The sequence below is a fragment of the Oncorhynchus gorbuscha genome, linkage group LG05, assembly GCF_021184085.1.
Source record: "Oncorhynchus gorbuscha isolate QuinsamMale2020 ecotype Even-year linkage group LG05, OgorEven_v1.0, whole genome shotgun sequence".
Taxonomy (NCBI): domain Eukaryota; kingdom Metazoa; phylum Chordata; class Actinopteri; order Salmoniformes; family Salmonidae; genus Oncorhynchus; species Oncorhynchus gorbuscha.
In genome coordinates this window covers 47,706,127-47,720,535 of record NC_060177.1, presented here as the reverse complement: position 1 = coordinate 47,720,535, position 14,409 = coordinate 47,706,127, and the positions used below count along the sequence as shown (strand labels likewise).

General features: G+C 45.4%; 1 protein-coding gene across 1 annotated transcript in view; it reads left to right on the top strand.

Annotated features, from left to right (window-relative positions):
* The window catches only part of adgrv1 (adhesion G protein-coupled receptor V1), a 230,300-nt gene that overhangs the window by 82,528 nt on the left and 133,363 nt on the right, over window positions 1–14,409 (top strand). The window contains 9 exon segments of the mRNA XM_046350008.1: window positions 91–270; window positions 382–546; window positions 690–810; window positions 1,057–1,180; window positions 4,763–4,901; window positions 5,179–5,364; window positions 5,659–5,894; window positions 6,351–6,499; window positions 12,357–12,555. Of these exon segments, the coding sequence (XP_046205964.1) occupies window positions 91–270; window positions 382–546; window positions 690–810; window positions 1,057–1,180; window positions 4,763–4,901; window positions 5,179–5,364; window positions 5,659–5,894; window positions 6,351–6,499; window positions 12,357–12,555 (1,499 nt within the window).

Below are 14,409 nucleotides of genomic sequence, written 5' to 3'. Positions count from 1 at the left end.
TGAAGGATAAGAGGCTGTCTAGTTGAGCTTCTATGAAGGATAAGAGGCTCGTATTCCTCAGGTAAAGAAAAACTCTGGTTCTATTTGCAGGGTGAAGCCTTTATTGACATCAGTATCGTGGATGACACGGAGGTGGAGTCTGCAGAGCGCTTCGGTGTGACTCTAATGCATGTGATTGGTGGAGCCAGACTGGGGGAGGGGACCTCTGTGACCGTCACCATCCCCCCCAACGATTCACCGCTGGGCCGTTTTGGCTTCCAAGAGCAGACTGTGAGATACCCAACATATTGCCCTACAGAGGATGAATACAGTTGTCTTACTCAATCAAATACAACTTTATTAAAAACCATTATTATGCTAAACGAACTAATCTCCTTTCAGGTCACTATCAGCGAGCCAGCGTTCACTAGTGACCCAGCTGCCATGGCAATGCTGACAGTGTTGCGCAGTGCTGGAGGAGAGGGGGCGGTGACACTGGTGTGGCGGCTAGAGGACGTGGCCCGGGATGACCTTTCACCTCTCAACGGAACACTGGTCTTCAGTGTGGTCAGTAGGGGGTGGGGCTAGAGTGGCCAAAGGGGAAGATTGTAGTAAGTCAGTTGATGGTGTTTTGCTCTGCTTGGTAATAATTGATGATAAATGTACAGTAGTTTGTTGAAAAGACTGATGTGAGACTTTGTGAACCTCAGACAGAGTTGAGGAAAACGTTGGTGATCCGGGCTCTGGCTGACGCTGTGTTGGAGGGAGACGAGAACTTCACTGTCCAGCTCCTGGCTGCCGATAGTGGTGCTGTCATCGAGCCCATTAACGGTCAGTATCTTTGGGCTGCATCACATACAGTCTATGGAGAGGAGAGGAATGCATTTTCCTCTAGAAGCTGATCTGAGGTCAGTTTGTCATTTTCAATCCTAATGGTTACAGTTAGGACTGGAGGAGAGTAAGCTGGTCCTAGATGTGCCCCTAGAGGCAACTTCTACCTGCCTGGGGTGTGTTTAAGGAGCTCCAGTGGTGGGCATTAGACTGAACTGTGTCCCCTGGGTTGGTGTGTGTCTTTAGGGGTGGCCACCATCACCATCCAGGGAGACCGTGCAGCACTGGGAATGGTGGGCATCGCTGAGGCCTCCAGGAATGTCCTGATAGGAGAACCTCAGGGAAACTATAATGGGACTGCTTTGATCAGGTACAGTTAGAGAAATTTCCTTTCGTAAGATAGCCGGGGGCAAAGTCATTAATATTCATGAGTTACGTTGGGTGATTCGTTGATCCTTCTGGGGCGTGTGCTGTTACACAGATGCACTTTTACCTTTCCAGTAACTCTGTTGCTTGATATGATCAAGTTGACCCAACTGTATTAAAGAATAAGAAGTCCATGATTAGTTGGCTAGTAGTGGCTACTTCCTGGCCAGTGAGCCAGCTAACTACATTTCAGTAATTTAGCTCGCTTCCTAAATTTAGTAGTCGGTGGAGAAACTAACGATGAGTTTAACATATTTGTCTGAAAACGAACTAGTTGCCAGTTATTGTTGCCCATGGTGTTCTCGTGTCTAACCAGTTGGCTAATGTAGCCCATGAGCTCCCGAGTCTAGCTAGTGGCGTCGTTTGTTGTCCACAATGTTCTAACTATTAGCTAAGTACAGTAGTTGGCTACTGCCTGGCATGTGTGAGCCAACATGTTAGCGACACTATACAGTGCATTCGGAAAGTATTCAGATCCCTTGACTTTTTCCACATTTTGCTACGTTATATCCTTATTCTAAAATAATAAATACAAATTTAAAAACTCCTCATCAATCTACACACAATACCCCATAATGACAAAGCAGTCTGTTAAAATTTTTTTTTGCAAATTAAACAAATAAACAAAACTGAAATTTCACATTTACATAAGTATTCAGACCCTTAGGTGAAGCACCTTAGGCAGGGATTACATCCTCCAGTCTTCTTAGGTATGACGCTACAAGCTTGGCTCACCTGTATTTGGGGAGTTTCTCTCACTCTTCTCTGCAGATCATCTCAAGCTCTGTCAGGTTGGAAGGCGAGCTTTGCTGCACAGCTATTTTCAGGTCTCCCCAGAGATGTTTGATCGGGTTCAAGTCCAGGCTCTGGATGGGCCACTCAAGGACATTCAGAGACTTGTCCCGACGCAACTCCTGCGTTGTATTGGCTGTGTGCTTAGTGTCGTTGTCCTGTTGGAAGACGAACCTTCGGCCCAGTCTGAGGTCCTGAGTGCCCTGGAGCAGGTTTTCATCAAGGATCACTGTACTTTGCTCAGTTCAACTTTCCCTCCTGACTTGTCTCCCACTCCCTGCCGCTGAAAAACATCCCCACAGCATGATTCTGCCACCACCATGCTTCCCCATAGGGATGGTGCCACATTTCCTCCAGATGTGATGCTTGGCTTTCAGGCTAAAGATCTCGATTTTGGTATCATCAGACCAAAGCATGTTTCTAATGGTCTGATAGTCCTTTAGGTGCCTTTTGACAAACTCCAAGCTGGCTGTCATGTGCCTTTTACTGAGGAGTGGCTTTCGTCTGGCCACCTTAACAATAAGGTCTGATTGGTGACATGCTGCAGAGATGGTTGTCCTTCTGGAAGGTTCTCCCATCTCCACAGAGGAACTCTGGAGCTCTGTCAGAGTGACCACCTGGTTCTTGGTCACCTCCCTGACCAAGGTCTTTCTCCCCCGATTTGCTCTGACATGCACTGTCAACTGTGGGACCTTATATAGACAGGTGTGTGCCTTTCCAAATCATGTCCAATAAATGTTATTTACCACAGGTGGACTCCAATCAAGTTGTAGAAATGTCTGAAGAATGGTCAATGGAAACAGGATGCACCTGAGCTCAATTTCGAGTCTCATAGCAAAGGGTCTGAATACTTATGTATATAAGGTATTGCTGTTTTTAATTTGTAATAAATGTGCAAACATTTCTAAAAATCTGTTTTATCTTTGTCATTATGGGGTATTGTGTGTAGATTGATGAGGAAAATGTTTAATTTAATCCATTTTAGAATAAAGCTGTAACGTAACAAAATGTGGAAAAGGTCAAGGGGAGTATGTGGACACCATTTCAAAGTAGTGCATTCGGCTATTTCAGCCACACCTATTGCTGACAGGTGTAATAAAATCGAGCACAGAGCCATGCAATCTCAATAGACAAACATTGGCAGTAGAATGGCCTTACTGAAGAGCTCAGTGACTTTCAACGTGGCACCGTAATAGGATGCCACCTTTCCAACAAGTCAGTTCGGCAATTATTTTCCCTGCTAGAGCTGCCCCGGTAAACAGTAAGTGCTGTTATTGTGAAGTGGAAACGTCTAGGAGCAACAACAGCACAGCCGTGAAGTGGTAGGCCACACAAGCTCACAGGATGGGACCGCCAAGTGCTGAAGCGAGTAGCGCGTATAAATCGCCTCTCCTCGGTTGCAACACTCACTACTGAGTTCCAAACTGGCTCTGGAAGCAATGTCAGCACAAGAACTGTTCGTTGGGAGCTTCATGAAGTAGGTTTCCATGGCCGAGCAGCCTCACACAAGCCTAAGATCACCATGCACAGTGCCAAGCGTTGGCGGAGTGGTGTAAAGCTCTCTGCCATTGGACTCTGGAGCAGTGGAAACACCTTCTTTGGAGTTTTGAATCACGCTTCACCATCTGGCAGTCCCGAAGGACAAATCTGGGTTTGGCGGATGCCAGGAGAACGCTACCTGCCCCAATGCATAGTGCCAGCTGTAAAATTTGATGGAGGAGGAATGGGGCTCTTTTTCATTGTTTGGGCTACACGCCTTAGTTCCAGTGAAAGGAAATCTTAACGCTACAGCGTACAATAACATTCTAGACGATTCTCTGCTTCCAACTTTGTGGTAATGCCCCCTGTGCACAAAGTGAAATCCATACAGAAATGGTTTGTCGAGATTGGTGTGGAAGAACTTGACTGGCCTGCACAGAGCCCTGACATCAAACCAATCGAACACCTTTGGGATGAATTGGAACGCTGATTACGAGCCTGGCCTTATCGCCCAACATCAGACCTCACTAATGCTCTTGTGGCTGAATGGAAGCCTGTCTCTCCAGCCATGTCCCATGCCTTCCCAGAAGAGTGGAGGCTGTTATAGCATCAAATGTAGGACCAACTCCATATTAATGCCCATGATTTTGTAATGAGATGTTCGACGAGCAGGTGTCCACATGCATCTCTTCATGTAGTGTAGCTACATTACAGTCACTAGCTATCCTTCTAAATGCGTTGGTCACTGCGTTGCTAGCTGGGGTGTTTATAAGAAAACGGCTGAGGTGACTCAAACCCTGTAGCTAGCTAACAAGCCCTCCTCTGCGACAAAGTTAGGGTGTGGGAATATTAGTTCCGTCTTTTGATTTTAAGATAAACGTCATTGAAGTTTGCGGTTGCTACTGGTTTTAGCCTTGTCACTAATCACCACAGCTACAAGGTGAAGTTTTCGATCCAAGGGTTGTGTTTTGGTAAGGGCTCGGAGTGATGTCACGTCCCAATAAGGCTCAACCAATCACCCGACGGATAATAATGACTTTGCCTCAGTTACACACACATATTATTGCTAAGGGGGAAGTCTCTTTGTAAAGCACATTTCTTTCCCATGGTACAGAATATTGCTGTTGTGCTTTTGAGAAAAGCGTACTCTTATTTTGCCTGACAAGAGGTCAATGAAATATATGTTGCAATGATGAAATTCTGTGTATGTGTGTGTGTGTGTGTGTGCGTGTGTATGTGCGTGTGTGTGTTGTAGCCTGGTACGGGGCCCAGGCATCTTCGGAGAGATCCAGGTCTACTGGAACATCACTCCTGCTGTGGCCTCTGAGTTTGAGGAGCTGTCTGGCGTGGTGACCATGCGAGACAGACAGTCTGCAGCCACCATCCGCCTTAAGGTATTGACAACCGCACTTAACACAGATGCTGTCTGTCTTTGACTATGGAATGATATTCATCACGATGATCTTGTCTTAACATGCAGTATCTTATCATACCTCATCCTATTATGAAGTGAAAATGAATGCAAAATGAATAATTCCCAATGCTACTGTGGAACGGAATACTAGTGGGAAGTGATGTAGCCTATTGGCCATTCATTTCAAATGGTTTCCTGATGTGGATGTTGGGGACAGAGGCTGAAGGTAGTGGTGTTTGTTGATGTTGTTGTATCAGGCGCTGGATGATGACATGGCGGAGGAGCGGCGTGTGTACCAGCTGACCTTGACCTCAGTCACGCCAGGGGCGGAGATCAGCCCCTCGGCCCAGCGGGCCACAGTCACCATGGCAGCTAGTGACCTCCCCTACGGCCTGTTCTCCTTCCACCAGGGCCTCGTCGGGGCCTCTGAGGAGGAGGGCAAGGTGAGAGAGCCAGGGCAGTCCTGGGCCATGATCAAAAACATCCACAGTGTTGAAATGCATTAGAGGACGTCTACATTATTATTGCTGCCCTATCAGAGCCTGAGAAAAGTCTGACCTGCCCTATCCGAGGGAGGGTGGTTAAGGGAGCGAGGGATTAGGGAGGGTGGATAAGGGAGTGGCATGAAAGTCATTCGGCTTATGATGCAGCCATGACAAATTGCCATTCAGTTGATGACATGGCCGCCTGCTTTTTCCCCTACCCCCCACCCTCCTCTCCCTTCTCTTCTCCGTCAGGTCAATGTGACAGTGGTGCGTTCCATGGGCACGTTTGGGAGTGTGTGGGTGACCTACCAGACAGCAAGCAGTGTAGCAGTCAGTGGAGTGGACTTCACAGAAGCCTCGGGGCGCCTGCTTTTCAGCCCAGGCCAGACCACGTGTGGTGTCACATTGAGTATCCATGACGACGACCTCCCAGAGGGGCCTGAGGAGTTCTACCTCAACATCGTCACAGTAGAGCTCCTCAATGACAGGTAGGTGGATCCTAGACACGAATCTAGAGTCAGTTCTTTGTTTTCTCCCCCCCAGTTAAGATTAGAAGTGTTGGGGAGGGAAAGCTGATCCTAGATCTGTTCCTAAGGGCAACTTCTACTGTGAGCTGCTGGTGTGCGGTTTTGGGGTGTGAGTGGGAGGGGAATCTCAACCTTGGTCAATGATTTAAGGACCTCTGTCACCCTCCTGTGATCAGTGCTGTGAACTTCACTGTGAGAGTGGAAGGTGTTGGTCTCTGGGGTGGCAGTGGTGTAACGGAGGGTAACGGAGGGTAGACACTGTCTACCAACCTTTTGAAGAAAAATGCATGGAAAGTTTAGAGAGTGTTACTTTATTCACTGCGAACTGCATTCAGTTTTAACCCACTTGTTTTTTTTTGACTGGGTGTGAGGTGGGGTGGTGTTGTCTCTGACCTCTGTCGCTACTCCTGTGGTCAGTCCTGTGGAATTCAGCGTGATGGAGCACGGCCTGCAGCGAGACCAGCCTCCAGCCATCGGCAACATCTCGTCCATCATGATCGTCATCCAGAAGAGTGACAACGCTGAGGGTATTCTGGAGTTCCTCCCGGACTCTGTCAACATCACAGGTCAGTCTCTAAGCCCCTAACACGTTGACACTCTTCAACATAGCTATTACGAACATAAGGCATCACGTAAGAAATGTCATCTCATCCTGTTAATATCCCATGGATATGCATAATAGAGGCATTTTGAGAGTGGTTATGGGATGAATGCAATATGTAAGGAGTACTACAGTACATGCAGTATTACATTTGACTTAAATGACTGAATTCAGGAAGGTGAGATTATGTCAAATGTTCAAGATTTTAATTAAAAAAAATATATAATTAAAAGCCAAACTCAGAGCTTCAAAATAGTATATAATACACTGCAGGTGGGGGAAACATGGGAAAGTTATGCTTCTTTGAGACTCTTGTTATTCCACTTTGGAGACAAGTAGAAATGACGTTCACACCCTCTTAAGCCTTAGCCACACCCATCTCTTTAATAATTCAAATGTAGAAACATGAGTCAACATGGACTGTCCTTCAGAAAGTAGTCTCCCTATTATTCCACTCCATTATCTCAGCCAATCATGGATCCTGCCTTTCCCCCTAAAGCTCAAAGCTTTCTTCTTGGCTTTAGGCTCACAATTATTTCGTTTTATTCATATTTACCAGTGGAGGTTCCACAGAGGAGGAAGGGTTGGACCATCCTTCTCAGTTAATTTCATAAAAATAAAAATGTTGAAACATTTCAAAAGTGATCCTTTTTAGATCAAACTATACTAAATATATTCCATGTCACCAAATAATTGATTGCAACACACTGTTTTGCAATGAAGGTCTACAGTAGCCTCAACAGCACTTTGTAGGGTAGCACCATGGTGTAGCCGGAGGAAAGCTAGCTTCTGTCCTCCTCTGGGTACATTTACTTCAATACAAACCTAGGAGGCTCTTTGTTCTCATCCCCTTCCATAGACTTACACAGTAATTATGACAACTTCCTGTGGACGTGAACTGCATGAACTGACATGTTGTCCGCCCAATCAAAGGATCAGAGAATTAATCTAGAACTGAAAGCATAAGCTACAGCTAGCTAGCACTGTAGTGCATAAAATGTGGTGAGTAGTTGACTCAAAGAGAGTGAAAGACAATAGTTGAACAGTTTTGAACAAATTATTTTCGTCTAAAATTACGGAGAAGCAAGAGAGAAAGAGAGAGAGAGCTATGTTTGGTTGTATTTAAAAAAAAAACGTTCACTGAATTCAGCTAGCTAGTTTAGCCTACTCAAACACCTGGCTCCAACAGAGAGGGGTTCTATTAGCTAGCTGGCTATGACTATCCAACATGGGAACTCTTCCAAGTCAAGGTAAGCTTTTGGTTTTATTAATTTATTGCCACTGGTGTAACTGCTAAACTGCTTTCTGACTGTACTCTGAAATGCATGATTGTGGCGGGTTTACTAACACGTTAGTTCTAGCCACAGTATGTTGACTATGAGTTGACAACGATGTAGGCCGTGCATAGCGGTTAGCAGTCATGATATGAAGGTTTGGCTTGGAATGTTTTTTTTTCGCCTGGTTACAGACAGCTGATGTGTCGTTCACTGAAGTCCACAAGTGAAGGGAAAAGGTGAGAGGAGGAGAGCGCATAGATAGTTAGAGAAGGGATTATATACAAGGAGCAAAGTGATTGTGCTGTTTTATATGGTTGCTTAGGAAAGTGAACTGTGTTTGTGTGTGATCAGGGGTGTATTCATTACGCCGATTCTGTTGAAAAACGTTTCTTAAACTGAAGCAAACGGAACAAAACGGGGATAAACATACCTGAATTTGTCCAATAGAAACTCTCATTTGCAACTCTTGGACTAATGATTACACCCTACATCAGCTCGATGCAAGCAAGAGTGTGCAAGGCAGTATTGAATATTTACATTTACATTTAAGTCATTTAGCAGACGCTCTTATCCAGAGCGACTTACAAATATGTCACTGTCTGTCACCTAGATTATTCAAAATTGTCTTGACCTGTGCAGCTACATTGGAAACGTTCATTCATAGGCTAGGTTGTAGCGACCTCATGACGGGTACAGGCAAAATTATAAAACCAAATCAAATCAAATCAAATTTTATTTGTCACATACACATGGTTAGCAGATGTTAATGCGAGTGTAGCGAAATGCTTGTGCTTCTAGTTCCGACAATGCAGTGATAACCAACAAGTAATCTAACTAGTAATCACCACCTTCCGGAGACACCTGAAACCCCACCTCTTTAAGGAATACCTAGGATAGGATAAAGTAATCCTTCTCACCCCCCCTTCCCCCCTTAAAATATTTAGATGCACTATTGTAAAGTGGTTGTTCCACTGGATGTCATAAGGTGAATGCACCAATTTGTAAGTCGCTCTGGATAAGAGCGTCTGCTAAATGACTTAAATGTAATGTAAATGTTAAATGTAACTAACAATTCCAAAACTACTGTCTTATACACAGTGTAAGGGGATAAGGAACATGTACATAAGGATATATGAATGAGTGATGGTACAGAGCAGCATACAGTAGATGGTATCGAGTACAGTATATACATATGAGATGAGTGTGTAGACAAAGTAAACAAAGTGGCATAGTTAAAGTGGCTAGTGATACATGTGTTACATAAGGATGCAGTCGATGATGTAGAGTACAGTATATACATATGCATATGAGATGAATAATGTAGGGTAAGTAACATTATATAAGGTAGCATTGTTTAAAGTGGCTAGTGATATATTTACATCATTTCCCATCAATTCCCATTATTAAAATGGCTGGAGTTGGGTCAGTGTCAATGACAGTGTGTTGGCAGCAGCCACTCAGTGTTAGTGGTGGCTGTTTAACAGTCTGATGGCCTTGAGATAGAAGCTGTTTTTCAGTCTCTCGGTCCCAGCTTTGATGCACCTGTACTGACCTCGCCTTCTGGATGATAGCGGGGTGAACAGGCAGTGGTTCGGGTGGTTGATGTCCTTGATGATCTTTATGGCCTTCCTGTAACAACGGGTGGTGTAGGTGTCCTGGAGGGCAGGTAGTTTGCCCCCGGTGATGCGTTGTGCAGTCCTCACTACCGTCTGGAGAGCCTTACGGTTGAGGGCGGAGCAGTTGCCGTACCAGGCGGTGATACAGCCCGCCAGGATGCTCTCGATTGTGCATCTGTAGAAGTTTGAGTGCTTTTGGTGACAAGCCGAATTTCTTCAGCCTCCTGAGGTTGAATAGGCGCTGCTGCGCCTTCTTCACGACGCTGTCAGTGTGAGTGGACCAATTCAGTTTGTCTGTGATGTGTATGCCGAGGAACTTAAAACTAGCTACCCTCTCCACTACTGTTCCATCGATGTGGATAGGGGGGTGTTCCCTCTGCTGTTTCCTGAAGTCCACAATCATCTCCTTAGTTTTGTTGACGTTGAGTGTGAGGTTATTTTCCTGACACCACACTCCGAGGGCCCTCACCTCCTCCCTGTAGGCCGTCTCGTCGTTGTTGGTAATCAAGCCTACCACTGTTGTGTCGTCCGCAAACTTGATGATTGAGTTGGACGCACCCTTGTGGGGCGTGCGTGGCCACGCAGTCGTGGGTGAACAGGGAGTACAGGAGAGGGCTCAGAACGCACCCTTGTGGGGCCCCCGTGTTGAGGATCAGCGGGGAGGAGATGTTGTTGCCTACCCTCACCACCTGGGGGCGGCCCGTCAGGAAGTCCAGTACCCAGTTGCACAGGGCGGGGTCGAGACCCAGGGTCTCGAGCTTGATGACGAGCTTGGAGGGTACTATGGTGTTGAATGCCGAGCTGTAGTCGATGAACAGCATTCTCACATAGGTATTCCTCTTGTCCAGGTGGGTTAGGGCAGTGTGCAGTGTGGTTGAGATTGCATCGTCTGTGGACCTATTTGGGCGGTAAGCAAATTGGAGTGGGTCTAGGGTGTCAGGTAGGGTGGAGGTGATATGGTCCTTGACTAGTCTCTCAAAGCACTTCATGATGACGGAAGTGAGTGCTACGTTCAGCTGGGCGGTAGTCGTTTAGCTCAGTTACCTTAGCTTTCTTGGGAACAGGAACAATGGTGGCCCTCTTGAAGCATGTGGGAACAGCAGACTGGTATAGGGATTGATTGAATATGTCCGTAAACACACCGGCCAGCTGGTCTGCGTATGCTCTGAGGGCGCGGCTGGGGATGCCGTCTGGGCCTGCAGCCTTGCGAGGGTTAACACGTTTAAATGTCTTACTCACCTCAGCTGCAGTGAAGGAGAGACCGCATGTTTCCGTTGCAGGCCGTGTCAGTGGCACTGTATTGTCCTCAAAGCGGGCAAAAAAGTTATTTAATCTGCCTGGGAGCAAGACATCCTGGTCCGTGACTGGGCTGGATTTCATCTTGTAGTCCGTGATTGACTGTAGACCCTGCCACATGCCTCTTGTGTCTGAGCCATTGAATTGAGATTCCACTTTGTCTCTGTACTGACGCTTAGCTTGTTTAATAGCCTTACGGAGGGAATAGCTGCACTGTTTGTAATTCAGTCATGTTGCCAGACACCTTGCCCTGATTAAAAGCAGTGGTTCGCAGAGGCTTTCAGTTTCACGCGAATGCTGCCATCAATCCACGGTTTCTGGTTAGGGAATGTTTTTATCGTTGCTATGGGAACGACATCTTCGACGCACGTTCTAATGAACTCGCACACCGAATCAGCGTATTCGTCAATATTCCCATCTGACGCAATACGAAACATGTCCCAGTCCACGTGATGGAAGCAGTCTTGGAGTGTAGAGTCAGCTTGGTCTGACCAGCGTTGGACAGACCTCAGCGTGGGAGCCTCTTGTTTTAATTTCTGCCTGTAGGCAGGGATCAGCAAAATGGAGTCGTGGTCAGCTTTCCCGAAAGGGGGGCGGGGCAGGGCCTTATATGCGTCGCGGAAGTTAGAGTAACAATGATCCAAGGTTTTAACACCCCTGGTTGCGCAATCGATATGCTGATAAAATTTAGGGAGTCTTGTTTTCAGATTGGCTTTGTTAAAATCCCCAGCTACAATGAATGCAGCCTCCGGATAAATGTTTTCCAGTTTGCAAAGAGTTAAATAAAGTTCGTTCAGAGCCATCGATGTGTCTGCTTGGGGGGGGATATATACGGCTGTGATTATAATCGAAGAGAATTCTCTTGGAAGATAATGCGGTCTACATTTGATTGTGAGGAATTCTAAATCAGGTGAACAGAAGGATTTGAGTTCCTGTATGTTTCCTTCATCACACCATGTCCCGTTAGTCATGAGGCATACGCCCCCGCCACTCTTCTTACCAGAGAGATGTTTGTTTCTGTCGGCGCGATGCGTGGAGAAACCCGTTGGCTGCACCGCCATGTAATAGCCGAAACCTATCGATGAATGACAGCAATTTTTTACAGCATTTCTACACAGTTTGAAAACTCAAAAATGCGATTAATCTAAATTGACTCCTGCCAGTATCACCATGGGGACTGTAGCTTCGTTAGTCTCAGACAATAGGGGTCTTAACATTCTATAAACATGTCATAAAGCAATTAGATGATTTTAGTGCCTTATTTTAAATTGTTGGTTTTGAGCTAGGGTATGATGACTGCCATACCCTTGAAATGGAAAAGGAGAGCCGCACACTCTAGGGGCTCAGATGCAATAATTTAATGACGAACGTTTTGACAGCCAAGCTGTCTTCATCAGTCTCTTTTTCTTTTTCAAGTGTTCTACTCTGCTAACCAGTCATTTGCCTAAACATATGTGCATTTCTTCCACCTCTAGCACTAACACACTTTATTCAAATACTCAACTCCTCATTAAGCCTTTGATATGACTCAGGTGTGTTACCAGGATTGAGAAACACTGTCATATATAGTGCACTACTTTTTACCAGAGCCCCATTGGTGCCATTTCTCTTCTCTCCTTTCTGTTATTTCCAGTGGAGGAGGATGTGGGCAGTGTGTCTATCCCGGTGGTGAGGAGGGTGGGTTCCTACGGCCTGGTCACAGCAGAGTACATATCCAGGGGCCTGACGGCCAGCCCAGGCCTGGACTACGGCCTGGCCAATGGCTCGCTCACCTTCCTCCACGGCCACAACACCAGTCACATCAACGTGACCATCATAGATGACCAGGACAGGTGAGTCAGACTGTCTGTCTGTCTGATCACCCAGGCCTGCTACACTGCAAATCACCTACAGTACCAGTCAAATGTTTGGACATATCTACTCATTCAAATCAAATGTTATTTGTCACATGCGCCGAAAACAAACAGGTAGACCTTACAGTGAAATGCTTACTTACAAGCCCATAACCAACAATGCAGTTTTAAGAAAAATAAGTCCACGTTTTAATAAAATAATAATAACAAATAATTAAAGAGCAGTAGTAAAATAACTGTAGCGAGGCTATATACAGTTGAAGTTGGAAGTTTACATACACTTAGGTTAGAGTCATTAAAACTCATTTTTCAACCATTCCACAAATTCCTTGTTAACGAACTATAGTTTTGGCAAGTCGGTTAGGACATCTACTTTGTGCTTGACACAAGTAATTTTTCCAACAATTGTTTACAGACAGATTATTTCACTTATTTCATTGTATCACAATTGCAGTGGGTCAGAAGTTTAATACACTAAGTTGACTGTGCCTCTAAACAGCTTGGGAAATTCCAGAAAATGATGTCATGGCATCAGAAGCTTCTGATAGGCTAATTGACATCATTTGAGTCAATTGGAGGTGTACCTGTGGGTGTATTTCAAGGCCTACCTTCAAACTCAGTGCCTCTTTGCTTGACATCATGGGAAAATCAGAAGAAATCAGCCAAGACCTCAGAAAATTGTAGACCTCCACAAGTCTGGTTCATCCTCGGGAGCAATTTCCTAATGTCTGAAGGTACCACGTTCATCTGTACAAACAATTGTAAGCAAGTATAAACACCATGAGACCACGCAGCCATCATACCGCTGAGGAAGGAGACCCGTTTTGTTTCCTAGAGATTAACGTACTTTTTTGCGAAAATCAATCCCAGAACAACAGCAAAGGACCTTGTGAGGATGCTGGAGGAAACAGGGACAAAAGTATCTATAGCCACAGTAAAACGAGTCCTATATCAACATAACCTGAAATGCTGCTCAGCAAGGAAGAAGCCAGCCACTGACTACGGTTTGCAACTGCACATGGGGACAAAGATCATACTTTTTGGAGAAATGTCCCTTGGTCTTATGAAACAAAAATAGAACTGTCTGGACATAATGACCATCGTTATGTTTGGAAGAAAAGGGGAGGTTTGCAAGCCGAAGAACACCATCCCAACCGTGAAGCACGGGGGTGGCAGCATCATGTTGTGGGGGTGTTTGCTGCAGGAGGGACTGGTGCACTTCACAAAATAGATGGCATCATGAGGTAGGACAATTATGTGGATATATTGAAGCAACATCAGGAAGTTAAAGCTTGGTCGCAAATGAGTCTTCCAAATGGACAATGACCACAAGCATACTTCCAAAGTCAAAATGGCTTAAAGACAACAAAGTCAAGGTATTGGAGTGGCCATCACAAAACCCTGACCTCAATCCTATAGAAAATGTATGGGAAGAACTGAAAAGCGTGTGCGAGTAAGGAGGCCGACAATCCTGACTCAGTTACACCAGCTCTGTCAGGAGGAATTGGCCAAAATTCACCCAACTTATTGTGGGAAGCTTGTGGAAGGCTACCTGAAAGTTTGACCCAAGTTAAACCATTTAAAGGCAATGCTACCACATACTAATTGGGTGTATGTAAACTTCTGACCCACTGGGAAGAAATAAAAGCTGAAATAAATCATTATCTATTATTCTGACATTTCACATTCTTAAAATTAAGTGGTGATCCTAACTGACCTAAGACAGGGAATTTTACTAGGATTAAATGTCAGGAATTGTGAAAAACTGAGTTTAAATGTATTTGGCTAAAGTGTATGTAAACTTCCGACTTCACCTGTCTATACGATACCAGT